The sequence below is a fragment of the Leopardus geoffroyi genome, chromosome C2, assembly GCF_018350155.1.
Source record: "Leopardus geoffroyi isolate Oge1 chromosome C2, O.geoffroyi_Oge1_pat1.0, whole genome shotgun sequence".
Lineage (NCBI taxonomy): Eukaryota > Metazoa > Chordata > Mammalia > Carnivora > Felidae > Leopardus > Leopardus geoffroyi.
In genome coordinates, this window is record NC_059333.1 from 148,425,858 (window position 1) to 148,452,374 (window position 26,517).

Consider the following 26,517-nt stretch of genomic DNA (forward strand, 5'->3'; position numbering starts at 1 on the left):
ATCGCACTGATATGGTGACCATCAAAATATCAGAACATCAATTACTCCTGTCTAAGATTCTTTCAGGTGGAGATAAGACTAAGGAATCATTTTATTTCTTTAAAAAGTATTAATGTCCATGTTACATTGAATGTGGCAAAAATACCAAAGAGAAAGTTTTAGTACATAGAGAATGAAGACTCACAGGACAAACAAATGGATGCTCATACTTGCTGACTCAACTACTTATGACCTAAATAAAGTTTTTAAGATCGAAAATCTATTCTAGTTCTATAAAACACTCTTTATATCCAGGGAGTCTGTACATTTCCCTATTTCCCTCTTTGATTTATTATAAAGTGTACAAAGTGACAGAACTAGTTAACAGAATTTTGATAATAGCAATCCTATCACAACCTCTTTAGTAAATAAATAAAACACCCTTGATAACTGCATATCAACTTTACATAATGAGTGGTGGTAGACATTGAAGTTGATTTTAAATACATAATCTTCTGATACTAGGATATCAGTGTATCACAATTTAATGTGGAAAAATACATTTTATAAAAATTAATAGTGAAGTTATCATCTTACCTGTATTATTTCTACTCAACTTACTGTACAATGAAGTCTAATTGAAATTAAGAATATGAAATTCAATCACAAGCAGAGTATGTGAAGTAACATTTTCTTTCAAAGGCACTATGATTAAGATCACAAAATCAACATGTGATTATCATTCCATATTTTAAACTATTATTTCTATTTGTTAAGAAAAATTATCTAGGAAAGCTAATGTGCCAACTCCAAAAGAAGGCTGGAAAACAAAATGGTTGTTCATCCACGGTTAATACCAGTAGTAGAATCTCTAGGAAGGAAGCTAACCTTTGTGCAAACTACTAGTACTGGGATGCCCAAGTTATGTGTAAGTGTGTCCGCACCCAGAGGTAAAACCACACTGTCGTCTTTATCTTCCTGTGACCCGGTATTTCTTCTCTGAGGAGAGGCTGGAAAATCTTCTCCCGGTTCTACATATTCTTGGAAGTCTCTAATCACTGAAAATCAAAGTAAATAATTTAATACATGGTTTAGAAATTGCTTTATTTCAGCAGGTAGCTTTTTCTGCCATAATCTAAATACGTATTTTATGAGAGTTTGTATTTAGTGTTATGTAAGAGAAGAAACAAGAAGGGTTTGAGAAATCTGTTTCAAAGACAGAAAAGAAACACCAGACTCACATTAATTATGAGGAGGCAGAGTACAACAATTGAGTAGGCTCCAAAGAGTAGGGTTCAATGTAAGCTGGTTCTGTCTGGGCAAATTACTTTGGGCAAGTCACACTCTAGCTTTGCCTCTCTATATTCTCTAATTCACAAAGGTCACTGAAAGGATAAAAAAATGGGTGTGCATGTGTGTGGGGGGTGCTCCACAATTTAAAAGAGCTAGATGACTTTATTTTATTTTTTTATTAAAAAAATTTTTTTTAAATGTTTGTTTATTATTGAGAGACAAAGAGCGCAAGCAGGGGAGGGGCAGAGAGGGAGACAGAATCCAAAGCAGGGTCCAGGCTCTGAGCTGTCAGCACAGAGCCCGACGCGGGGCTTGAACCCAGGGACCATGTGATCATGACCTGAGCCGAAGTCAGATGCTTAACTGACTGAGCCACCCAGGCGCCCCTAGATGACTTTCTAATATTACTTTCCTTTCTCTAAAGCTCTTTACTCAGGTCTTCTCCTTTTCACCTAGGTACAATCTTGGGCCATATTCATTCTGTAACCCTGGTAAAAATTAATGATATTACCAGCGCTGATAAATTTTTAGAACTCATTTGCAAGACTGTCACAACCTTCACTTAACAAAAATTCAATGTAAATGTATTAAGAACCTTAACAATGTATACTTTGACTCAGTGATTACTCTTTAAGGAATTCTCAAGGAAATAATCAGTGATACAGGATTTCTATATAAGGCTGCTTTCCATGTTTAAAAGCAAAATAACAAATCTGGAAACAAATGATTCACAGCATAGGATTAAAACTGTATATGAGGGAATTCTTTTTAAATTTTTCTTAATTTTTATTTTTTAGAGAGAGAGAGAGAGAGAGAGAGAGTGTGTGCACGAGCAGGGGAGAGGGGCAGAGGGAGAGAGAGAAAATCTCAAGCAGACTCCATGCTTGTGCAGAGCCCAACGCGAGGCTCGATCCCATGACCGTGGGATCATGATCTGAGCCCAAATCAAGAGTCTGATGCTCAACCGACTGAGCCCCCAAGCACCCCATGTATACGAGGGAATTCTATACGGAATCATAAAGAAGAAAATGGTCTTAAACTTACATGGGGTCAAGGAAGAGGGAACCTTGAATAGTTGAGTACAGTTCCTTCAAGAACACAGGGGCATGCATACAACCCTAGCAGACCTGGTAGCTATTACCCGCCAAATCAAAGGGTGAAATCTAACAGTGTTAGATTTTTTTAGCATATACCAGAGTAACTGATTCAGTAGTCCGGGGTGGGGCCCAAGAATGTGTATTTCTGACAAACTCCCAGCTGTACTGATACTGATGCTGCTGGTCCTGGGACCATAAACTGAGAACCACTACCGTAGTATAAACTTAGCGGGGAAAAAAAAGACCTATAGGCAATGGCCAAACAGGGAAAGAGAGGTGCAGATTAAAAGCAGTTAGACATCTTTTTCAGGACTTTAGGACACAGATTCTCCTAAGTCTCTACTATTTCCTTGCATATAAATTCCAGTAAGCTGTTAATCTTCTTCTAAAAATTATTATCAGTCAACAATAACAAAGAAAAGCAGATTCCATCTGCATATTTTCTTAAGCAAAGGCATTGGCAAATGAAGAACTCTCAATGAAATTAAGAACTGTGACAACTAACTTACAATTTGTTAGAGATAACCCTTGTTATCATAATTTATCTGAAAACTTCCAATTTACATGGGTATGTACAAAATATATACTTTGTAAATCATAAAACCAGTTTAACATTTTTATATTTACGTTGTTAACATTTTTGGGGCACATTTCATGTTGACAACGTTGATAAGAGTGCTTTATTTACCAAGAAATGAAACCGCTGAAAATAAACAGCTGACGAAAGATTCAAATCTTTTTAATCCTGAAAATCTACTTCCCAAATGAACATTTATGGCCCTTTGGCAAAGGAGAAAAGGCACCTCTACTAAGGAGTCTGCCATTATATATAGTACAGGTTTCCAATTTAAAACTACATTAAAACCTAGCACATCAAATTAAATTTCAAAAACAGTAGTCACATTATGTTTCCTTCATTGAATCTTACTCAAAGTCAAAAATTGCTAACAATTACAACAGCTAGGATATCAGGTGTTTGAAATCTATATTCGTATTTCTAGACTACTCACACTTTTGTTCCATTTCTTTCATTTCTTCAGGAGGAATTTTCAACTTGTCAATATGTTCTCTAATAACACTTGCCCATTTCTGTAAAGAATCCAAAGCAGTCCAAGGCTTTGACATATCAACAACCAGCATAACTAGAGTGTCCTTCAGAGAAATGGCATCCAGTGAAAATTTCAGGAGGCCCTTGTGATACAGGTCTCCATCTAAGATCCATACATTACATCTTGTTTGATCTATAAGAGACAAAAAAAGTTACCAAGGCAACTGGATTAAGTTATGTCATTATCCAACTAACAATACTACTTGGTATTCTAGGGCATCTCCACAAAGGATGGCTCCTTTGACAAGGTTCAACTCCTTAGATCACATCTATCAATTTAATAAAGGCCTAACAAATTTTCAGGAAAATAATCTAACTGCCAACACAAAACACCAGCAGCCTCTACTTCTTGTTTTTCAGTCCCAAATCACAGGCTGAATAACATGTTTCTATTCTTACCATCAGCATAGAGAGCCATGCATGTACAGGATGTCATACGCAAAAATGAGAAGGCATGTGATGTATACAAGAAAAGAACAGCTGATCAGATTGAAAAAAGCTGGGAGGCAGATGACATTTTTTGTGTCAAAAATGAGAAGGTGAAAAGGGATTGGGAAAACAACCATAGGATACTATTATTTCACTATTTGAGGGAAAACGAACTGAAAAATCGAGATTCTTGAAGGATGGCAAGGAAGCTACAGTCTGAACACCAGAATATCTTAAGATGTTAAAAAAATACCACTAAAAGAATTCCAATCCCAAGCCAATAAAAGTTATGTCCACACATAAGTGGCATGACACAGCAGGACTCCTAGTAAAAGAGGACACACTAAGAAAAGTCAAAGACTAAATGAGCAGGCAGTGCAACCTCAGAAAGGCCTCAGGAAACTTGGTTTACATACAAATGACACTCACCATCTCGGTCTTCATCGTGAACATTGAAGTACAAATATTCCAATCCTCTTCCTTTCTTATACTCTTCTATTCCCTGAATTTTTCTTATTAAGCTTGTTTTTCCAGCTCCATCTTCACCTGTAAAAAAGGACAATCCTTTTTAATTATAATATGGATTATTTAAGGATGCTTTTTAGTGTCAAGTGAAAAACCCGACTGGCACTAGCTTCAACCAAAAGGGTAATTTGATGAAAGATATCTAGGTAACTATAAAGTTGAAGATGCTGACTTCCCCTCCTGGATTCTTTGTCCTGGTGTCTCTGCCCTTCCTTTTAAGTCTAGTTCTATCCTATTACAGATGGTTTCCTCTGTGGGTATTTTTCACGAAGTTCAACTTTTATGTCATCCCAGTTTAATCTAAAAGGAACAAAAGACCCTCTCTCTATTGGCTTTCAGTCTGAAGAATCTCAGGTAAAGACTCTTAACTGGCCCAGTTTGGGTCATGTGCCCACCCATGGCCCACTCATGGAGGATGGAAGATGCATCAAAATTGACCAGGCGGGGAATTGTGGCTGTAGCCTCACCAAAACCATGAAGTTGTAAGAAATATTAATAAGGAGGGGTAGAGGTAGTGAACTGAATAAGAATAAGGGTACAGGGAACGTAGAACAGACAAAAATAAAATGTAGACTGAAAAAACATTAATAGCAAAAACACAAGAAACAGCAAGTATTGGTAAGGATGTAGAGAAAAAGTAACCCTCATGCACTGTGGGTGGGAATGCAAACTGGTACAGCCATTGTAGAAAACAGTATGGAGGTTCCTCAAAAGCTTAAGATGGAACTACCCTACCGTCCAGTAATCACACTATGGGGTATTTACCCCAAAATACAAAAACACTAATTCAAAGGGATACATGCACCCTTAGGTTTATTGCAGCATTATTTACAATAGCCAAATTATGGAGGTGGCTCAAGTGACCATCGATAGATGAATGGATAAAGATGTGGTGTGTATGTATATAATTCAGCCATAAAAAGGAATGAAATCTTGCCATTTCCAACAACATGGATGGAGGCTGGAGTATAATGCTAAGTGAAAAAAGCCATAGAAAGACAAATACTGTATGATTTCATTCACACGTGGAATTAAAGAAAGAAAACAAACGAGCAAAGAAAAAAAAAACAGAGAGACAAACCAAGAAACAGACTCTTAACCACAGAGAACAAATGGTTCTGATGGTTACCAGAAGGGAGGAGGTGGGGGATGGGTGAAATAGGTGATGGGAATAAAAGAGTACATGCATCATAACAAGCACTGAGTAATGTATAAAACTGCTGAATCAGTATATGGTACACCCGAAACTAATACAACATTGTTATGTTAATGATAGTGGAATTAAAACAAACAACCTAAAGGGTGCCTGGGTGGCTCAGCGGATTAAGCATCTGACTCAATTTCGGCTCAGGTACATGATGATCTCATGGTTCGTGGGATTGAGTCCCATGTTGGGTTCTGCACTGACAGCACAGAGCCTGCTTGGGATTCTCTCTTTGCCCCTCCCCCGCTTGCACGCCCTCTCTCTCTCTCTCTCTCTCTCTCTCTCAAAATAAATTAACATTTAAAAAAATAAAAAAATAAAGGACTTAATAGAAATATTAGTAGCAAGAAATTATGTGACTTAAACTTGACAAAAGTTTAAAGACTTTAAAACTAGGCTGGCTACTATTTGATGTTTTGGTGAAGATTTTTTAATATCATAAATCTATTTAAATACTACATATTACCATCTCATGGACTTAGTTATTTTTTTTTAATTTTTTTAACGTTTATTTACTTTTGAGAGATGGAGAGAGAAACAGAGTGTGAGCTGGAGAGGGGCAGGGAGAGAGAAGGAGACACAGAATCCAAAGCAGGCTCCAGGCTCAGCTGTCAGCACAGAGCCCGACGCGGGGCTCAAACTCATGGACCGCGAAATCATGACCCGAGCCAAAGTCGGACGCTTAACCGACAGAGCCACCCAGGTGCCCCGTGAACTTGTCTCATTATTAGCAGTATCATGTTAATAGTACTCATAAATGTGAGTTTCTTAGATCTAAGGACTTATTCCTGGAGAACATTCATGAGTTCTTTGAAAATTTAAAAATTGTTTTCACGTTAAACTTAAAAAAACTATATAAGTCTTGGATCTTCTGAATGACCATCTTTATATCTAAGTGTTGCCACAGACTGCAGTAGTCACTTCTGCATAGGTGTTTATAATCCTACTGGTGACAAGCTGAGGCCAAGTAATGCAGACAGAACAGACACAAGACACACAGACCTGTCAAACTTAAAGTATCCCACAGAAGATAGTACTATATTCAACTGAACTGGCAAGACTGGTTCTTTTTATGAACTATTTTCCAACACTTCATAGCAAAAACTGTCACCTTAAAAAGGCAATGAAGAACTTGTCATTAAATGAGTACTTCTTTTTCAGCACTATTTTTGCAGTACTATTAAAATGGTCCGTCAAAATAAGACTGGGGGCGCCTGGGTGGCTCAGTCGGTTAAGCGTCCGACTTCGGCTCAGGTCACGATCTCGCGGTCCACGAGTTCGAGCCCCGCGTCGGGCTCTGGGCTGATGGCTCAGAGCCTGGAGCCTGCTTCCGATTCTGTGTTTCCCTCTCTCTCTGCCCCTCCCCCGTTCATGCTGTGTCTCTCTCTGTCTCAAAAATAAATAAATAAACGTTAAAAAAAAAAAAAAACAGACTGGATTGAAAATAGTAATATCTATGATAATGCCAATGATTATACCCATGATGATCCATCATGCTTAAATGGAAATAATAAAGTTAACCAGTAAAAAAGAGAATATATAAATACTTCTATTAAACCCAACACTGGCATTTAATTTCTGCAGAAAATTTGTTATATTGATTGCTAATTTGAATTTTATCAATTCATTTCACTGGACTAATCGTTCTCAAAAATGTACCAGACTCACCGGGGGGCTTATTAAACACACATTGCTGGGCTTCCCCTTCTGGGTTTCTGATTCAGTAAGTTTGGGGTGGGGTCCAACAATCTGCATTTCTAACGAGCAACCAGTGCTGCTGATGCTGCTAGTGTGGGGACCACACTCTGAGGAACCACTCCATTAGACATTTACTACATTAAGCACCAGGAGTACAAAGATCCTTATGTCAAAGTCACTGTCCTCTAGGAGGCTGACAAACTGGAGAGGGAAAACAAATAGATGATTTCAAGATACTGTCATTAGGTCTATACTGGAGATACGCAACAACCAGGAGGCCAGCCCTAAGGGAATATCCTCGTCTTGCCTGGAAGTCAGAAAGGACTTTGTAGAGGTGGCAGGTAACACTATAGCCAAGTCTTGTAGTATTAATGAGCCACGGACAGCTAATCATCCCAGGAAGTAAGGAAAGCATATACAGAGGCCTGGAGGCAAAGAAGTGTTTGTCCTTCTACAAAGGACAGATAATTTGAAGAATGTTAGGATGTGAGAGGAACAGAAGCCAGAAAGTGAGAACAAGTACAGAATGCCAGATCATGAAGGGCATCTTATGCCAGGCTGAGAAGGTCACACTTTATCCTGAAGATAACAGGGAGCCACTGGCAGTAGTTAAATATTTTAGAAAGACCTCTATGGCGACAGTATGGAAGACTGGTAAGTTTAGGAGTCTAGGAGACTAGGTAACTCGGTATTACTGGAGTCCTAGCAAGAAATGAGGTAGGCCTGAACTAAGGTTAATAGCGGTGGGGACAGCTGTACTCAAGGCAGACTTGGTTGGGAGCTGGCAGAGAGAGGAGGAGGAAGACACAGAAGTCAGAGAAGGCTCTCTCTCTCGTCACTGTTTCAGGAACATCGCCCTCTCCTACTCTACCACTTAACCTCTGAGGTGGCTGGTCCTGAGTCTTCCTTGCAGGCTGCTCTTCCATCCCTACCCAATGTTTGTACAATCCAGGGTTCCTTCCTCAGCCTTCTACTCTTCTCCCTCTGAATGTAATTCCAGGAGAAGCTCTGAAGACAACTTCAATACTCCCTATAATCTGGTGACCCATGGATTTCTTTCCAGCCTTAGCCTCTCCTGAACTGCTAACTGGTCATCAATACTTGGATGTCCCCTAATACCAGATATTTCATTTGCAAAGATCTTCTCCCATTTGATAGACTGCCTTTTAGTTTTGATGATTTCCTTCACTGTGTAGAAGCTTTTTATTTTGACATTTATTTTTGCTTTTACTTTCCTTGTCTCAGGAGACATACCTAGAAAAATGCTGCTACAGACGCTGTTAAAGAAATTACTGCCTGTGCTCTCTTCTAGGAATTTTATGGTTTCAGGTCTCACATTTAGAGCTGTAATCCACTTTGAGTTTATTTTTGCATATGGTGTAAGAAGGTGGTCCAGTTTGCAGATAGCTGTCCGGTCTTCCCAATACCAGTTGTTGAAGAGACTGTCATTTTCCCCTTGTATATTTTTTCCTCCTTTCTTGAAGATTGACCAGATAATTGTGGGCTTATCTCTGGGTTTTCTATTCTATTCTATTTCTATTCTATCTATGTGTCTATTTTGGTGCCAGTATCATATTGTTTTGATTACTACAGCCTTGTAATATAAGTTGAAGTCTGGAACTGTGGCACCTCCAGTTTTGGTTTTCTTTTTCATGACCACTTTGGCTATTTGAGGTCTTTTGTGGTTCCATATAAATTTTAGGACCGATGTTCCAGTTCTGTGAAAATGCTGTTGATATTACAAAGATGTAGTCTTGTGCTACTGTTATACACATCTTCTAATCACATTATTTGTTAGCGTTTTTTTTCTTTTTCTCCCTTTTTAGATCTTTAAGCATTTAACCCCTGGCCTCTGCCTGGTTGTCTTCTCACTATATAAACATGCTACTCAAAAGTGAACATTCACTAAATTCTTAGCACACTGCAATCCATTCCCCATCCTGCGGCTTGAGTGATTTTCCTGAAACAATTTCCTCATGCCACTTCTGCCTCTTAGGACCCTTCAGGGTATTCTAGTTAATAACATATGAAAGCTCAAATATTTAGAGTGAAGTAAACTAATATCAGGAACTTACTTTGTAATGCATAAAAAAGGGTGGAGCAGTGAAACATTTATGTGATAAAGCAAATACAGTTAAATGTTAACGGTAGAATCTAGGTTTGGGTATGACTATTCACTTCAAAATTCCTCCAACACGCTTGGAATTTCCATAGGATGTCAGAAAAAACCCTCAGGGTCCTCCTGCTGCCCTTAAAAAAAATTTTTTTTTAATGTTTATTTTTAAGAGAGAGAGAGAGCGCGCGACAGTGGGGGGAGGTGCAGAGAGAGGGGGAGAATCCAAAGCAGACTGCAGGCTCTGAGCTGTCAGCACAGAGCCCGATGCTGGGCTCGAACTCACGGACTGCGAAATCATGACCTGAGCCGGTCAGACACTTAACCAACTGAGCCACCCTGGCGCCCCTTCCTGCTGCCCTTGCAATAAAGCCCAATATTCCTTACAAAAGCCACTTAATTCTTCTGCTCCTCGCTATATCCCATATCCCACAACCCATGTCTCCATTTCCCACAACCCACATGCTAGGCTCCAGGTCTTGCAGAGCCAGACAGGGTGCAGTCTCTCAACTCTGAGTCTTCACACGTGCTGTCACTTCTTTCTGGAATATTCTTCCCTTTCCCTCACATCTGGGAGAACCCCAGCTTATCCTTCTGGTCTCCATTTAGTTTCCTCTAGGAAGCTTTCTTTGCCTCCACGAGTCTGGTTAAGCACTCTTCCTCATACTCGCAAAAACACACTGCACACTTAAAGACACTTCAATGTAATGTCTCAGCTCATTTATGGGTTTGCTTCAGGGGAATGTCAGTCTGCCAAGTCTGTCCCCTTCATTCAACAAATATTCTTTGAGCAAGTTCTCTTAACAGTAAGCAGGATATAAAGTCCTTGCATTTAAGATACTTAATTATCCTATTCTTTTTTTTTTTTAAGTTTTTAAAAATAAATTTTGAGAGACAGAGAGCGAGGGCATGAGGAGGGTAGAGACAGAGAGAGAAAGAGAGAATCCCAAGCAGGCTCTGCACTGACACAGGGCTTGATCTCATGAACTGAGCTGAAATCAAGAGTCCAACGCTTAACTGACTGAGCTACCCAGGCACCCCGAAATTATCCCATTCTTAACAGGCACTGTCCCTGCTTGTTCAACAAAAACAGAAACCATGTTGTCTTAGTCTCTTTGAGCTGTTATAACAAAAATACCATAGGCTAGGTACCTTTTAAACAACACAATTTATTTCTTACGGTTCTGGAGGGTAGGAAGTTCAAGATCAAGGCACTGGCAGATCTAGTGTCTAGTGAGGGCTTGTTTCCCGGTTCGTAAACAGCTGTCTTCTGTGTCCTCACATGTCAGAAGAGGTAAGAGAGCATTCTGGTGTCTCTTTTATGAGGGCCCCATTCATGAGGCCTCTGCCCTCATAACCTAATCATCTATAAAAGACCACACCTCCTAATGCCATCGCCCTGTGGGGTACAATTTCAACTTATTCATTTGAGAGGTACACATTCACTGTGTAGCACCCACCATATAGTCAGAAGATCCTTTACCAATATTCATTATCTCTTAATCATGGCTATAGTCTCTATTTTCGTAACTATACCCCATCTATAATAGCTTGTCCTGGGCCTTTACCCACAATCTATTACAATAATTTATTCACTTGTATCTATAAAACTCAAGTGGTTACCTCTCAACAATAACACATCAATTAATTGTGTAAGCTCATAATACATATCTCCTTCACTAAACTTAGAAAAGCCTTCTAGTCATTGCAGCTGGCAGTATTCAGCTGCCTTGCTCCAGCCAAGATGAACGATGTTTGCCACTACTAAAAAGTCCATCATGAACCCTTTCTCTTTATTCTATTATGCAATTAGAAGGATTAACAAATATTAAAATTCAGGATACCTCTATTTGGCATTGACAGACATCTAAAAACCATTTTTACTGGCCAAACCATTCAAGAAACAAAAGTCACTGAATTCCAAGTTATTTTTGGAAAACAAAACAGTAACCTAATAGTTTGAAGAGTGAAAGAAAAGAAAAATAACTATTTACATACTTAACTCCAAGCAATTAATATACCTTTAAAGTGGCAATTAGGGCAATGGGGACTATGTGGCTTTAAACCTAAATCAATCTACAGATTCAATGCAATCCCTATCAAAATTCCAGTGGCATTTTTCACAAAAATAGAACAAACAATCCTAAAATTTGTCTGGAACCACAAAAGACCCTGGATAAGCCAAAGGAATCTTGAGAAAGAAGAACAAAGCTGAAGGCATCATGCTCCCTGACTTTGAACTCTATTACAAGCTACAGTTATTAAAACAGTTAAGGTGTTGGTGTAAAAACAGATATATCAATGGAACAGAATAGAGAAACCAGAAATAAACCCAAGTGTATATAGTCAATTAATATATGACAAAGGAGCCAAGAATATACAATAGGTAAAAGGTAGTCTCCTCAATAAATGATGTTGGGGAAAACTGGACAGCCGTATGCAGAAGAATGAAACTGGACCACTATCTTATACCAAATACAGACATTAACTCAAAATGGGTTAGACTTGAACATAAGACCCGAAACCATAAAGCTCCTAGAAGTTAACACAGGCAGTAAGCTCCTTGATACTGGTCTTGGCAATTATTTTTTTTAAATTTTTTTCTTATGTTTTATATATGAGAGAGAGGCAGAGAGTGAGTAGGGGAGGGGCAGAGAGACAGAGACAGAATTAGAAGCAGGCTCCAGGCTCTGAGCTGTCAGCACAGAGCCCGACGTGGGGCTCGAACTCACAAACCGTGAGATTGTGACCTAAGCTGAAGTCAGACACTTAACCGACACTTAACATGCCACCCAGGTGCCGCAGCAATTATTATTTTTTTTAATCTGACTCTAAAAGCAAAAGCAACAAAAGCAAAAATAAACAAGTGGGACTACATCAAACTAAAAGGTTTTTACACAACAAAGGAAACCATCAACAAAATAAAAAGGCAACCAAATGAATGGGAGAAAATACTTCCATCGCCTATATCTCATAAGGGGTTAACATGCAAAATGTATAAAGAATTCATACAATTCAATTAGCAAAAAACCAAACAATATAGTTAACAAAATGGGCAGAAAACATGAACAGACATTTCTCCAAAGAAGACCCAAAAGGCACATGTAAAGATGCTCAATATCACTAGTCATCAAAAAAAATGCAAACCAAAACCACAATGGGATATCACTTCACACCTGTTAGAATGGCTAGTATCAAAAAGATAAGAAAAAACAAATGTTGGCAAGGATGTGGAGAAAAGGGAACCCCTGTGCCCTGTTGGTGGGAATATAAATTGGTACAGTCATTGTGGAAAATAGTATGAGGTTCCTCAAAAAATTAAAAATTTTGGTATTTTGACCATGTGATCCAGCAACTCCACTCTTGGAAATTTATCCAAAGAAAATGAAAACACTAACTTGAAAAGATACATGTACCCTTGTGTTCACTGCAGCATTATTTATAACAGCTAAGATAAGAGAACAACCTAAGTATCCTCTGATGGATGAATGGATAAAAGAAGATCTGAGATACACACACACAATATTATTCAGCCACAAGAAAGAATGAAATTCTGCCATTTGTGACAACATAGACAGACCTTGAGGGCATTATGCTAAGTGAAATAATTCAGATAAAGAAAGACAAATGCAGTATAATCTCTCTTATACGTGGAATCTAAAAAAAAAACCCAAACTCCTCAAACTCATAGATACAGAGAACAGATTGGTGGTTGTGGGACGGGGCGGGGGTGGGGGTGGGGCTATGGATGGAGGGCATCAAAAAGTGAATTTAAAAAAAACAAGCATTCAGGGGCGCCTGGGTGGCTCAGTTGATTAAGCATCCGACTCCTGGTTTCAGCTCAGGTCATGATCTCACAGTTCCTGAGTTTGAGCCTCAGGTTCTGACAGTGCAGAACCTGCTTGAGATCTCTCTCTCCCTCTCTGCCCCTGCCCCACTCTCTGTCTCTGTCTCTCTCAAAATAAATAAACTTAAAAAAAAAAAACAAACACGTATTCAATGCTAAATACATAAATAAAAAGAGCAAAGACAAAAAAAAAAAAAAAACTCCCCAGAAATATAGGAATTTTCGGGTGACTTTTTTGACACTAAAAGGGCATTACAGTACATAAATCAATGACACAAACTACTCAAATCACATAAACACTTCTCAGAATCACTTAGACTGAAAGCTTAAAATTCTAAGCCATAGAGAGCATGGAGAAAACTAAACAAATAAAATAAAAATTCTCTCTAATGACCAAACCATTGAGGAAACAAAAGTCACTAAATTCCAAGATATTTTTGAAAAAACACAGAGTCTAATGGTTTGAGCAGTAAAATAAAAGAAAAATAACTACATATGTCCTTCATTCTATGCAATTAATATATCTTTAAATGGGGCCTGTGTAGCTTCAAAAAATGTTGAAGGAATTCATCTACCTGTCATGAATAAACTGTTAAGAAAGCTTTATCTTCAGTTCCTTGGCCTTCAGCTGGCAGTGAAACAGACATACTAGCTTTAAGTGTGCCAGCCAAATAGTTAATGATCTGTAAACATACACTTACACAAGTACTGAGAGTTCCTGTTTAAATAGACTAAGATGAAAGTCCTTCTATAAAGAGCCCTTTAGTGATGATGTTAAAGTTATTCTCTAAATATTTCATCTACGTTTGCAGTTTATATTAGATTTTCTTAAAGAGGACATATTTGAAAGATGTTTTTTAAAGCAAACAGAACTATTTAATTAGATCTAATTATATTCTAATAGAGCTATTTTCATGTCCTCATCCAGGTGCTGGGAAACTTTTTATGTAAAGAACTAGATAGCAAATATTTTAATTTTTTTTAAGGTTTATTCATTTTTCAGAGACAGAGCGTGAGCAGGGAAGGGGCAGAGAGAGAGGGAGACACAGAATCTGAAGCAGGCTCCAGGCTCCGAGCGGTCAGCACAGAGCCTGACGCGGGGCTCAAACTCGATCATGACCTGAGCCAAAGTCGGACACTCAACTGACTGAGCCACCCAGGCGACGCTAGATAGCAAATATTTTAGGCTTTGCAGTTCACATAAGGTCTCTATCACATATTCATCTTTGTTTTTTCCCCCCTCCATCTCTTTAAAAATATAAACTATTCTTGGTTTGTGGCTATACAGAAATAGCCTATGGGCCAAACCCTGTCCTAGTGGATGAACCAAAGGAAGAAAGATCTGTTGATTTGATTACAGTGAAATTCCCCACAGCAAACAAGCCTCTATTGCACATTATCTGTCTGAGAACTGTTCAAAAAAGTCACTCTGTGAGCACTTGGATTTGTAAGATCCAAGCACTAAAAGAACCCAGTTTTACTTTTTAATTTTTAAGTTTATTTATTATTTATTTTTAAGTTTATTTACTTTGAGAAAGAGCGCATGCAAGTGGGCGTGGAGCAGAGAGAGGGAGAGAATCCCAAACAGGCTCCTTGCCTGTGCAGAGCCCGATGCCCCACGTGGGGCTTGATCTCACAAACTGTGAGATCATGACCTGAGCCAAAAATCAAGAGTCAGATGCTTAAAAGACTGAGCCACCCAGGCACCCTTAAAATTTTATTTTTAAGTAATCTCTACACACAATGTGGGGCTCAAACCTACAATCCCAAGATCAAGAGTAGCATGCTCTTTCAATTGAGCCAGCCAGGTGCCCCAAAAGAACTTCAGTTTTAGCATAAAGCAATAATGGCCATCAATTCTTACTTCTTTTCAGCTCAAATTAGAAAACCAAATTGATTATAAAAGAAAATCTCCATAAACTCCACCAAAACATATAGGGGTAAAGGTGTGCTTGTAATACTGTTCTATCTCCCCAACAGATCTCTAATTCAACACCAGATGTAACATCCATAAATTTTATAATGACAATTTAATTAACAGACTTAGAAATGGGATGAGTCAGAAGATGTGATTTCTAACTGTAACAATACCATAACTAGTTGTGTAAACCTGGACAAGTATTTCCATTTGCTCCCTTCTTCTAAATAGACGAGGGTAAAACCAGACAAAATTTATGGTGATGGATTTAAAGTTCTGTAACTATTATCCTTCATTACTTCTTGGTCAGTGATACACCAGAAATAAAGTTCTTTTATAAGACATCAACAGTGTATTAAAAGATACAATAAAAACATGAATCACACGAAAATGAGCTATCAGAGCTAAACACTTATGTACTCACAACACATTAATAATAGCCATCTTGAACACTTCCAGTGTATGTCACTGTTTGAAGTGTTTTTACAAACATCGTCTCATATAATCCACATGGCAATCCTAAAAGGTAAATAGTATAATTTGAAAGATCAAGCAGTTTGTTAAAGAAGGGGCAGAATTAGAATCCAGCAATGCTCCTAAACACTACAGACATTGCCATTGTTCCTGGAGCGGCGTCTAGTCTTCTCCACTCAAGATAAGCAGGAATGCCAAAAGGCAAAATAAGCGCTACTCTGCCTCCCTTTCCTCCCAGGCTCCTCTCCTGCTGGCACGGAAGGCTGACACACTGTGCCTGCTCTTCTTGCTTTGCACAAGTTTATGTGCCTGATACCTGCTTTCTACATAGAGCTTTGCTGCACATCTCCACACCTATATTGGATCCACCATGGTCTACAGCATCATGATAATCAGAACAGAAGGAAATCTAGCCTGCCGTGTTCCTTCTTTGTCCAGGTGAGATATCAACATTGTGAAGTTAACCTTTTTTTTTAATTTGGCCTTGCATGATGTAAAATAAATCATCTTATTTTGTCTGAAAGCTCTGGTGACAAGAGCCATAAGGGGTCTTCACCGAACTAGTCTTGGACTCATACCTTCTGCATGGCCTTCAGAGGTACCTGGATGACCCTTGCCAGCTGAGGCAAGGGAGGAGATGCTGTTAATCAGCTGTAGCATCTGAACCAGTGGTTGTAAGTAAACATTTATGCATGGCTGTTCAAGACTACATCCCTCTAACAGAATATCAAGGAGTACATGCGTAGTGGAAAGTTAGACAAGCCCAAAGTCGAATCCTAGCTCAGCTGTGTAACCTGGGGCTTAAAACCCTCTTCTGTAAAAAAGTAAGCATGATACATAATAAAGCAAAACACCCATGGGGCGCCTGGGTGGCGCAGTCGGTTAAGCGTCCGACTTCAGCCAGGTCACGATCTCGCGGTCCGTGAGTTCGAGCCCCGCATCAGGCTCTGGGCTGATGGCTCAGAGCCTGGAGCCTGTTTCCGATTCTGTGTCTCCCTCTCTCTCTGCCCCTCCCCCGTTCATGCTCTGTCTCTCTCTGTCCCAAAAATAAATAAACGTTGAAAAAAAAAAAAAAAAAGCAAAACACCCAAGTAACAGGCATAACACGCGATGTTCCCATCCCATCTGTTGGCCAAAGTCCTACTTTTGAATATCAGCATTCAGTAATTCACATTAAAAAATAGAATTTGGGGTGCCTGGGTAGCTCAGTCGGTTAAGCATCCGACTCTTGATTTCAGCTCAGGTTCTCATGATCTCACAGTTTGTGAGTTTGAGCCCCACATTGGGCTTTGTGCTGACAGTGTAAAGCCTGGAGCCTACTTGGAGTTCTGTGTCCCTCTCTGTCTGCCCCTCCCCTGCCCCTGCTCGCTCGTGTGTGCTCTCTCTCTCACAAATCAACATTAAAAAAAAATTTTTTAGATAGACTTTATCCTTTATTATTTCTCTCACTTTCACACTGACTAGACATGAACCAAAAACCACTGAGCTTAATTCAATAAATATTTACAACAGCCAATAAATGCTAATACCAATGGTTAGTAACAGTTCCTATGCTCCAGGTCAAAGTCACACTGAAGTAATAGTTTTTAATCAACAAATATGCTATATATTCTACAGTTAAACTGCTGTTAAATTAAGATGCCAATTTTTAACCTATCTACCAAATAAGATTAAAATGAATAATCCTTAGTGTTAGCAATGGTGCTAGACAAATAAGAACTCTCTTATACTGATGGTAAGAATGTCAAATGGTACAACTTTCCTAAAAGACTGGTTAAAAAAAAAAAAATAAATAAAAAAGACTATTTGGCAATATAAAGAAAGACTCAAAAGATAAATACTTTTGACCTAGCCATTCCACTTACAGGAATTTATCCCAAAGATAATACTGGGCAAGCAGAAAATTAGATGTAACAATAATAATCTCTCACAAATTATAATTATGGCATAGCTAAATATATTATTCAGTCACTAAAAGGGAAAAACCTATGTCTATTGTCATAAAATACATAAATTTAAAAATCTGATTTTTCAAAACAGTAGATAAGATATGAGCCTATTTGTTTAAAAAACAAATATAAAGGGGCGCCTGGGTGGCTCAGTTGGTTAAGTGTCTGACTCTTGGTCTCAGGTCAGGTCCTGATCTCAGGGTCGTGAGTTCAAGCCCTGCGATGGGTTCTATGCTGGGCGGGGAGCGTACTTAAAAAAACAAAAAACCTCGCAAACACACACACATATAGAAAAAATGAACACGGTATCTTCAGGTGGTAGGATCATGTGTTATTTTCTTACCTTCATAATTTTTTTCTCTCACTGGGACAAGAAACACGTATTACTTTATAATTTAAAATAGTGACTTCCAGGGGTGCCTGGGTGGCTTGGTCAGTTGAGCATCCAACTCTTGATTTCGGTGCAGGTCATGATCCCAGGGTCATGAGATTGAGACCCAAGATTCTCTGTCTCTGTCTCTCTCTCCCCCTCTCTCAGTTCCTCTCCCTGCTAGTGCTCTCTCAAATAAATAAAATAGTGACTTCCCATTTTGAGAAGAAAATGCTTTAAGACATAATTTCTTTTAGTTCTTTTTATTTATTTTTGAATGTTTATTTATTTGGGAGAGAGTGAGTGCACAGGAGGGACAGAAAGAGAGAATCTCAAGCAGGCTCCACACTCGGCGAACAGCCCAATGTGGGGCTTGATCCCATAAACCTGAGATCACCTGAGTGGAAATCAAGAATCAGACACAGGCTCCTGGGTGGCTCAGTTGGTTAAGCGGCTGACTCTTGATATTGGCTCAGGTCATGATCTCACGGTTCCTGAATTCGAGCTCCACACCGGGTTCCTCATTGACAGTGCACAGCCTGCTTGGGATTCTCTCTCTCCCTCTCTCACCCCCCACTCCTGGCGCGCGCTCTCTCTCTCTCAAAAATGAATAAACATTAAAAAAAAAAAAAAAAAAAAGCCAGACACTTAACTGACTGGGCCACCCAGGCACCCCTCTTTTAGTTCTTTTAATCCAAGTATAAAAAAACCCTCAGTTAACAGATCAGAAGGTTGTAATTTATCCACAATCCCACAGCTTCAAATGGTAGAAGGGGCTGCTCTACCTGGTGCCTCTAGGTGAGGTTCCATCAACTTGAGCTGTCTTGGCCTATTCCACTAGGTTTTGGCTACTGTAACATGCTTCCTTAATCTGTAGCCCCCAGTGTTCTTCTCCCCCCCCCCCGCCCCCCCCCCCCGTTTCTTAGCAAAATTTTATTCAGATATCAGCTTTCCTGCAAAATCTTAAGCAACCTATGTAGTAATTATTTCATACTGACATATTTTATTTCACTTTGAGTCTTTACCCACAGAAGTTTATAAGCTCCTGGAGGGCAGGGATGGAGTCCTGTTTATGTATTTTCCACAAATGATTCAGCAAAGCATTTTATACATAGCACATTCTAATAATGTTTAACAAACAAATGAAAGAAGACATAATCTGTTTTTACCCCTGATTTTTTAAGTAAAATAAAGCCTCAAAAGATCAGACCATGGTCACTCACTTACTGGTCCTTTCTTTTTCCTAACTCAAGCTGTACCCCTTATTCACCTGTGCTCAAGCTCTCTCTCAGCGCTGGAAGAGATACATGAACTCCTCTTAACACCTCTTACACCTACGTTCGGACTATGCATCTAGCTGGAATAACAATGATACTTAAATAAAAGCTGTTCATCATTCATTCAACATTTATTTACTGAGCCCCTATCATGCACCAAACATCATATTCCATCAGCCAGAAACCTCTATTAACTGGCATCTGTGCTTACTGACAAAACTGATGCCCATAATACCCTAAAGCAGGAGTCTACAAACCTCAGCACACAGGCAAAATCTGGTCTGCTGCCTGTTTTTGAAAATAAAGTTTTGTTAACCACTGCCACACCCATTTATCTATTTATGAATTACTTATGGCTGTTTTGGGGCTATAAGGGCAGAATTGAATAGTTACAACAGAAACCATATAGCTCACAAAGCCTAAATTATTTAGTATCTGGCCCTTTACATAATAGGTTGCTGACTCTGACTACTGTAAAATATCAATATGCCACTGGAGTCTCAAAACACTCTATATTTGGCATATTTTTAATAGTGGTAACACATAACATGCGGTAAATAATTTTGTTAATTCTTGAAAAATTACTAATCCAGGGCACCTGGGTGGCTCAGTCGGTTGAGCGTCCGGCTTTGGCTCAGGTCTCACAGTCTGTGAGTTCGAGCCCCGTGTCGGGCTCTGTGCTGACAGCTCAGAGCCTGGAGCCTGCTTCCGATTCTGTATCCCCCTCTCTCTTTGCCCCTCCCCGACTCATGCTCTGTCTCTCTCTGTCTCAGAAATAAATAAACATTAAAAAAAAATTAAAAAAGAAAAAGAAAAATTACTAATCCAATATCATCCATATCAGTATCCAATACGTGGTAACATTCCACTCTTTGCGTCCTATTCCCATAACCAATCATTCCTAAAAAGAGCATTAACATACTTCCAACTGATAAAAATCTGTGTTTTCTAGAAGTCCTGGAACTTTGATGATCTTTGATCCCAGCTCCTCACAAGTTAAGAGTTTCAGACTGAATAGTCTCATTATTTTCAAATTTAGTCCTCACACAGAAGTTACTTCTCTGAACAGATCTCTGGTTCCACCATGTATCTTGAGGTTTCCTACCAATAATTCAAGCATAATAGAAGCTATTTTATTCCTGAAAAGAATGACTGTTTCAAACATACTTCCTGAAGATGCTCAGCATTTTGTGGGGCTTTTTGGCTGCACACAATCCTAGAATGGCGCCTTCAGGGAAAAATAGACTCTAGGCTTCTTCCCTGGGTGGAATCAAACAGCCACATTTACAAGGAAAAATAAATTTTTTTTTTTTTAAAGATTTTAAGCAATGTCCACACCCAACGTGGGACTCAAACTTACAACCTGGAGATCAAGAGTCACATGCTCTACAGACTGAGTCAGCCAAGCGCCCCAATACTTTAAGCTCAACTGCAGTAGTCCTCAAAATATTTCTTTAAAAATATTTAATAACCTGGGGCACCTGGGTGGCATACTCATTAAGCACCTGGCTCTTGATCTTGGCTCAGGTCATCATTTCACTGTTTATGAGTTTGAGCCCTGAATCAGGCTTTACACTGATGGGGCAGAGCCTGCTTGGGATTCTGTATCTCCTTCTCTCCGCTCCTCCCCCATTTGTGCTCACTTTCTCTCTCTCTCTCTTTCTCTTTCAAGATACATAAATAAAAATGAACTTAAAAATATTTAATAACCCACAGCTTCGGAATTAAAAAAAATTATAGAATGTGGTATCAGACAAGATTTCAGAGGTCACTAAATCCAAATATATTAATTTATAGATGAAACAGATGAGGCTTACCTGATTTACCCAAGGGCCAACTAGTTTTCATTAATTTATGTTGGCCTCAAATCATAAAGTTACACTGATGTTCTATTTATAAGCCAGGCACTGGGCCGGGGGGCCAAGATTACAAATGTATCTTAGTAAAATGATGAATTCATTTACTCTAAGTCAATGAGATTTTTTTGCAGTGAAACACATGCATCAGAGAATCACATAAAATTCCTTTATATAAACTGTTTAACATCCTACTTTTCCTACAAAGAAAGCTCTCCTTTCTTTTAGGGAGACAGTCCAACGTATAGGCTAAGAATACTGGCTCTGGAGGAGCCTGGGTGGCTCAGTCGGTTAAGCATCCGACTTTGGCTCAGGTCATGATCTCACAGCTTGTGAGTTCAAGCCCTGCATTGTGCGCACTGACAGCTCAGAGCCTGGAGCCTGCTTCAGATTCTGTGGCTCAGTCTCTCTTTGCCCCTCCCCCGCTCATACTGTTTTTCTGTCTCTCAAAAATAAATAAAAACATTAAAAAAAAAAGGGGGGGGGGTTGGTACCTGAGTGGCTCAGTCAGTTGAGTGTCCGACTTCAGCTCAGGTCATGATCTCATGGCTTGTGACTTCAAACCCCATGTCAGGTTCTGTGCTGACAGCTCAGAGCCTGGAGCCTGCTTCAGATTTTGTTATCTCCCTCTCTCTCTGCCCCACCCCTCAAAAATAAACATTAAAAAAAGAAAAAGAAAGAAAAAGAATACTGGCTCTGGAGGTAGGCTACACAATTTAGATTCTTTTTTTTTTTTTTTTTTTTCCAACGTTTATTTATTTTTGGGACAGAGAGAGACAGAGCATGAATGGGGGAGGTGCAGAGAGAGAGGGAGACACAGAATCGGAAACAGGCTCCAGGCTCCGAGCCATCAGCCCAGAGCCCGACGCGGGGCTCGAACTCACGGACCGCGAGATCGTGACCTGGCTGAAGTCAGACGCTTAACCGACTGCGCCACCCAGGCGCCCCCACAATTTAGATTCTTGATGTTGGCTCTGGCTGTGTAACCTTAGGGCAATTTACTTAACAGCTCTGTTTTGCTTCTTGATCTTTAAGGGGATAATCAAATTCTGGAAACAATCTTTACATAGCTGGTACATAGAAGTGCTCTATAATGTTAGGTACTATTATTTTCCTTAGGGAGTTTTCTTAACAAAACATAGGAAAGTAACCAAGATATGGAGTAAGTGTCCTTTAAAAAGCAGCTATTGGGGCGCCTGGGTGGCGCAGTCGGTTAAGCGTCCGACTTCAGCCAAGTCACGATCTCGCGGTCCGTGAGTTCGAGCCCCGCGTCGGGCTCTGGGCTGATGGCTCAGAGCCTGGAGCTTGTTTCCGATTCTGTGTCTCCCTCTCTCTCTGCCCCTCCCCCGTTCATGCTCTGTCTCTCTCTGTCCCAAAAATAAATAAACGTTGAAAAAAAAAAAATTTTTTTTTTAAATAAAAAGCAGCTATTAAAATATAATTGCAATCACTGTAGTAAAAGTTGATTAAATATAAAGGGTAAAGAGGAAAAAATAGTTTTTCAAAGGACAATTTATAAGTTAAATCCTACTTAAAGTACATGCACTAGAAGTTCTGCCTTTACTATTAAAAACTTCACTGAAGCTCATTCTCAAAATCTTTCAAGAAAGAAAATGGTTAAACACTAATGTCACAGTGTTTCTGGGTTTCACTAAGGGTCTGGCTTCAGTAGATTAAATGACCCCTTAAACACAAGTGTCATGGCCCAGTGGTGTCCCTCAAGAAGCTTCAGCCTAGAATCCAACAAATATATGGATTTTACTTTATAACAATTACTAGTGCTTTTACTCAAAGATAGCCTTTTTAAAAAGTTATGCAATAGGAAGAATATGTGGCACTCTCTCCCTTGCAAGGACTTCTATCAACTTGGGAAGCCATGCCAGAGTCACAGAACACGGGGTCTTAAAAGCTGTGTGACCTTGGAAAACTCACTTAACAGGTCTTTAAAATTCATTATCTCATCTACAAATTGGTGCTAACATCTACGTCTCAGATTTGGAGGTGGTGAAAGAAGGGGGCAACTGAGGAGATAAACTAAGATTTATTTATATGAAAATGCTTTGAGAATGGCTCATAGACATGTATACACGTCTGGTCCCAATCCTTTTCTCCCATAGGCAGGGGGAGGGGAAAGCATGTAGCAAGCTAAGGTAAACTGCAATTTGCATTGCGATAAATAAACCTTGATCATTGTTCCCATTTCAGGTTGTTTCTGGAATAGCAAACCTTGCTACAGTCTCAGTTTTTGTTTTTGTTTTTTTTAAATACAGGATTCCAGAGATGGCCATAATTCATGAAAAACACTTGAGGGCCAAGCATCCTCCTGCCTAGCACCCTCAAACTCATAACAAAGAAAACCACAATCCCTATTTATACATCTCTTCCCTCTACCAGCACAGACTGAATGCTGCCAAACATGTGATGGTAAAATATCTTTAAGAAATCTTTAGAGGTATTTTAAAAAGTTAATCCTATTTATGTAATCAGTATAAAAATCTGCTCTTCCAGAGCTGAAAAGGACTTTGATGAAAATTCCAATAGTACTCAAAGAAAAAATTTAAATTTCAAGCTTTTGTAACCTGATACTAGACAGAGCCTTACAAACTATTAAGCTCATAAAGAAGGAAATTTAATCTATTCTAAGTATGGAAGGATAGAAGTGTCTGGGGCCTCTAAGTACACTCAGTCGCATACACTGATCCAGTGTCAAAGGCAGGTTAAAAAGGGGGTTAAAAGAAAAGCATGGTGCAACCTCAGCACAAATTAGGAACATCAAAAATGAACAAAACTGTCAATTTTGTTTCACCACAAACAGAACCATCTAATAGTATCTAACACATACGAATAATTAGGGGGAACTTGCAAAATGAAAACAAAATGCAGGAATCTTATCCTCACAATGATAGTATTTGAAAAGAAGTCTTATTTAACTTAGAGTAATTAAAAATAATCCACTTCAGTGAGGTCACAGTAAATCCATTTCAGTTTAGTAACTAAGAGTAATTTGTTTAAATTAGTAAACTTAAAACACTTTCTGGGATTTTTTTTTTTTTTTTTTTTTTTTTGTGCTTTTGGAACCTAATCTATCTCTGCCCTATTAAATATCACTTATGTGGACACTAATTGAATATTTAAAAAGAGAATTCTGATAAAATATTTTCTAATTCAGTTGACAGAAATCCATCACAAAAGTCACTGTGTTGCTACCACTTTACAAGTATTATCTCATTCAGTCTTCCCCATAACCCTAAGAGGGAGGCATTATTATTTCTATAATATCCATTTTAAAGATGAAGAAACTGAAGTTTGTAGACATCAAGTAACTTGTTTAAGATTATAAGGCTGTGACTCAATCCAGGTTAATCTGCAGTAGGTACTTTCAATCACATTAAAAACAAAGTAAAAACTAATTTTTCAACTAGCTCCATGCAACTTTAAAGAACATCAAGAATCATATATGCAAGATTGGCAGTATTCATGAAAAATAATTTGTTTCTACCTACACATTTCTATTAAAAGCAGAACCTATCAAGTAGCAATTGACTTCTTTGTTTCCTTTCCTGTTTTAGATGTACATAAAACTAGTCTTGAGACACCAACACCAAAGTTTTAAAATTTAACCATCATTTTATAAGCCAAGACTCAATATCTCACATTTAAAGAATATGAAAGAAAGGTTTTCTGTAAATGACTCAGAAACTAAGCCTGCAAAAATGTGAATCAGTGATTTATTCTCCCTCAATATCCTCTATGCCCACCCTCAGAATCAGTAAAGAAACAAAATACATAACTTCCAGAGAGCAGAGGAAATACAGGAGAATTGAGACATTAGACCATTTCTCCTTATTACAATCATTTGGCTCGAAGGAACTGGAATAGTAAGGTGTTCGATTGCCTTTTACAAATATCAGAATTATAAGTGACAATTAAAAAGGCATCTGCAATAAGAGTCCATTGTACCCGAAAAGCTGAATCAAATAAGAACATTTATCACGATTCCCAGGTCTCAATTTCTAGCTTCCCTGTCAATTATACAAAGAGTCAGCTATTAATTATTAATGGCATGCCATTTGCACTGGAGCTCTTGAAAAGAGCCTCCTGCTACTAATTTTTGTTATGAAAGAAAAACCGTCCTTCTTTTCTAGGGAAACCACAAGCCTCTACAATCCCTCCGATGGGATATCGCATTCTGTCCTTCCCACAGGAGGCTGTCAGGGCCACCTCTACATGAAGGGGAGGAGGAAGGGCTCAGGGGAGGGCGGTCCCCAAAGGTACCGGGGCCGGGGTCCCCGTTCCCCTGCTCCCCCAGCTGTCAGCGACCGGTCCGGCGGCTGGGCGGGGCCAGGCCCGGGAGTTCGCACAAAGCGAGCGAACGGGCGGGCGGACCCTGACCCGGGCCGGGGTGGGGAACAGGCGGGGCGGAGCGAGGCGGGGGACACTTACCCAGCAGCAATACGTTCTTCCCTGCGGGGAGCTTGGAGCGCGAGCGGGTGGAGACCTCGCTGAGGATGCAGGACCTAGCGGGGAGCAAGGAGCACGCTGAGGCCGGGGACTGGGACCCCACGGCGGGAGGGACGACCCGGCCTCGGCGCGCTTGAGTGGGGGCTGCCCGAGAACGCAGTGGCCTGGGCCCGGCGCCGAGCTTCGGCGGGCACGGGATCCCGAGGTATCCGCAGGGCCGGGAGTGCCAGCGGGGACCCGGGGAAGGGTGGGGTCGTTACCAAAGGTTCTGCCCGTCCTCGTCGTCGCCTGCTGCGGCGCCGCCGTTGCCCGATGTTAGCTCGTTAGCCAAGGGGCCGCCTGCGTAACTGGAGGCTAATCCCGGCGGAGAGGAACCGAAGGAGCCGACTCGCCCCACAGCCGCCATCTTGGTCGGGAATCACACCTCTCCCGGCAAAGCTGAATGAGCTAGGCGGCGGCGGCAGCGGTGGCGGCGGCGGGAACCCGGATATGGAGCGTTCGGCACACGGGAGCGGGGCGGGGTCTGCGGGGGTGGAGCCGCGGACCCTGCAGGGACTGACGGAGCGAGGGAGGACGCACTGCGCATGCGCTGCTGTCTGGCGGGCGCGCGTAAGGAATGCGCGTGCGCGGACGACCTGGCTGACGGTTGCGCTGCAGCCCTAGTTCTGAACTCAGCGTAGTGAGGCGTCTCCCGCCCCCCACCCACAGCTGTGGGCTGCAACACAGCCGGTTGGGGTGTGTCAGGTGAGCAGTGCTCCCTCCCACTCTTCAGTCGGGTCTACAAACCCCGCAGCCGGCGTGGAATTCCTGCACTGTCATTGCTGTCCCCCCCCCCCCAACCCCCGATTCAGACTGAACGGCGGTCACCCGCCTACACCGACACTTCCCCGGTGCCAAGATGGGAACGGGCCGCCCCGCC

At 40.2% G+C, this 26,517-nt stretch overlaps 1 protein-coding gene across 1 annotated transcript in view; it reads right to left on the reverse strand.

The window, feature by feature from the left end:
* DYNC1LI1 (dynein cytoplasmic 1 light intermediate chain 1) overlaps positions 1-26,155 on the reverse strand; it is a 37,112-nt gene extending 10,957 nt beyond the window's left edge. Inside the window, exons 1-5 of the mRNA XM_045436429.1 lie at positions 25,859-26,155; positions 25,581-25,654; positions 4,336-4,452; positions 3,380-3,610; positions 868-1,037 (exon numbers count right to left, since the gene is read on the reverse strand). Coding sequence (XP_045292385.1) covers positions 868-1,037; positions 3,380-3,610; positions 4,336-4,452; positions 25,581-25,654; positions 25,859-26,004 — 738 coding nt within the window. The 5' untranslated portion in view covers positions 26,005-26,155. The remainder of the gene's footprint in view (positions 1-867; positions 1,038-3,379; positions 3,611-4,335; positions 4,453-25,580; positions 25,655-25,858) is intronic.
* Positions 26,156-26,517: the final 362 nt, after the last annotated feature.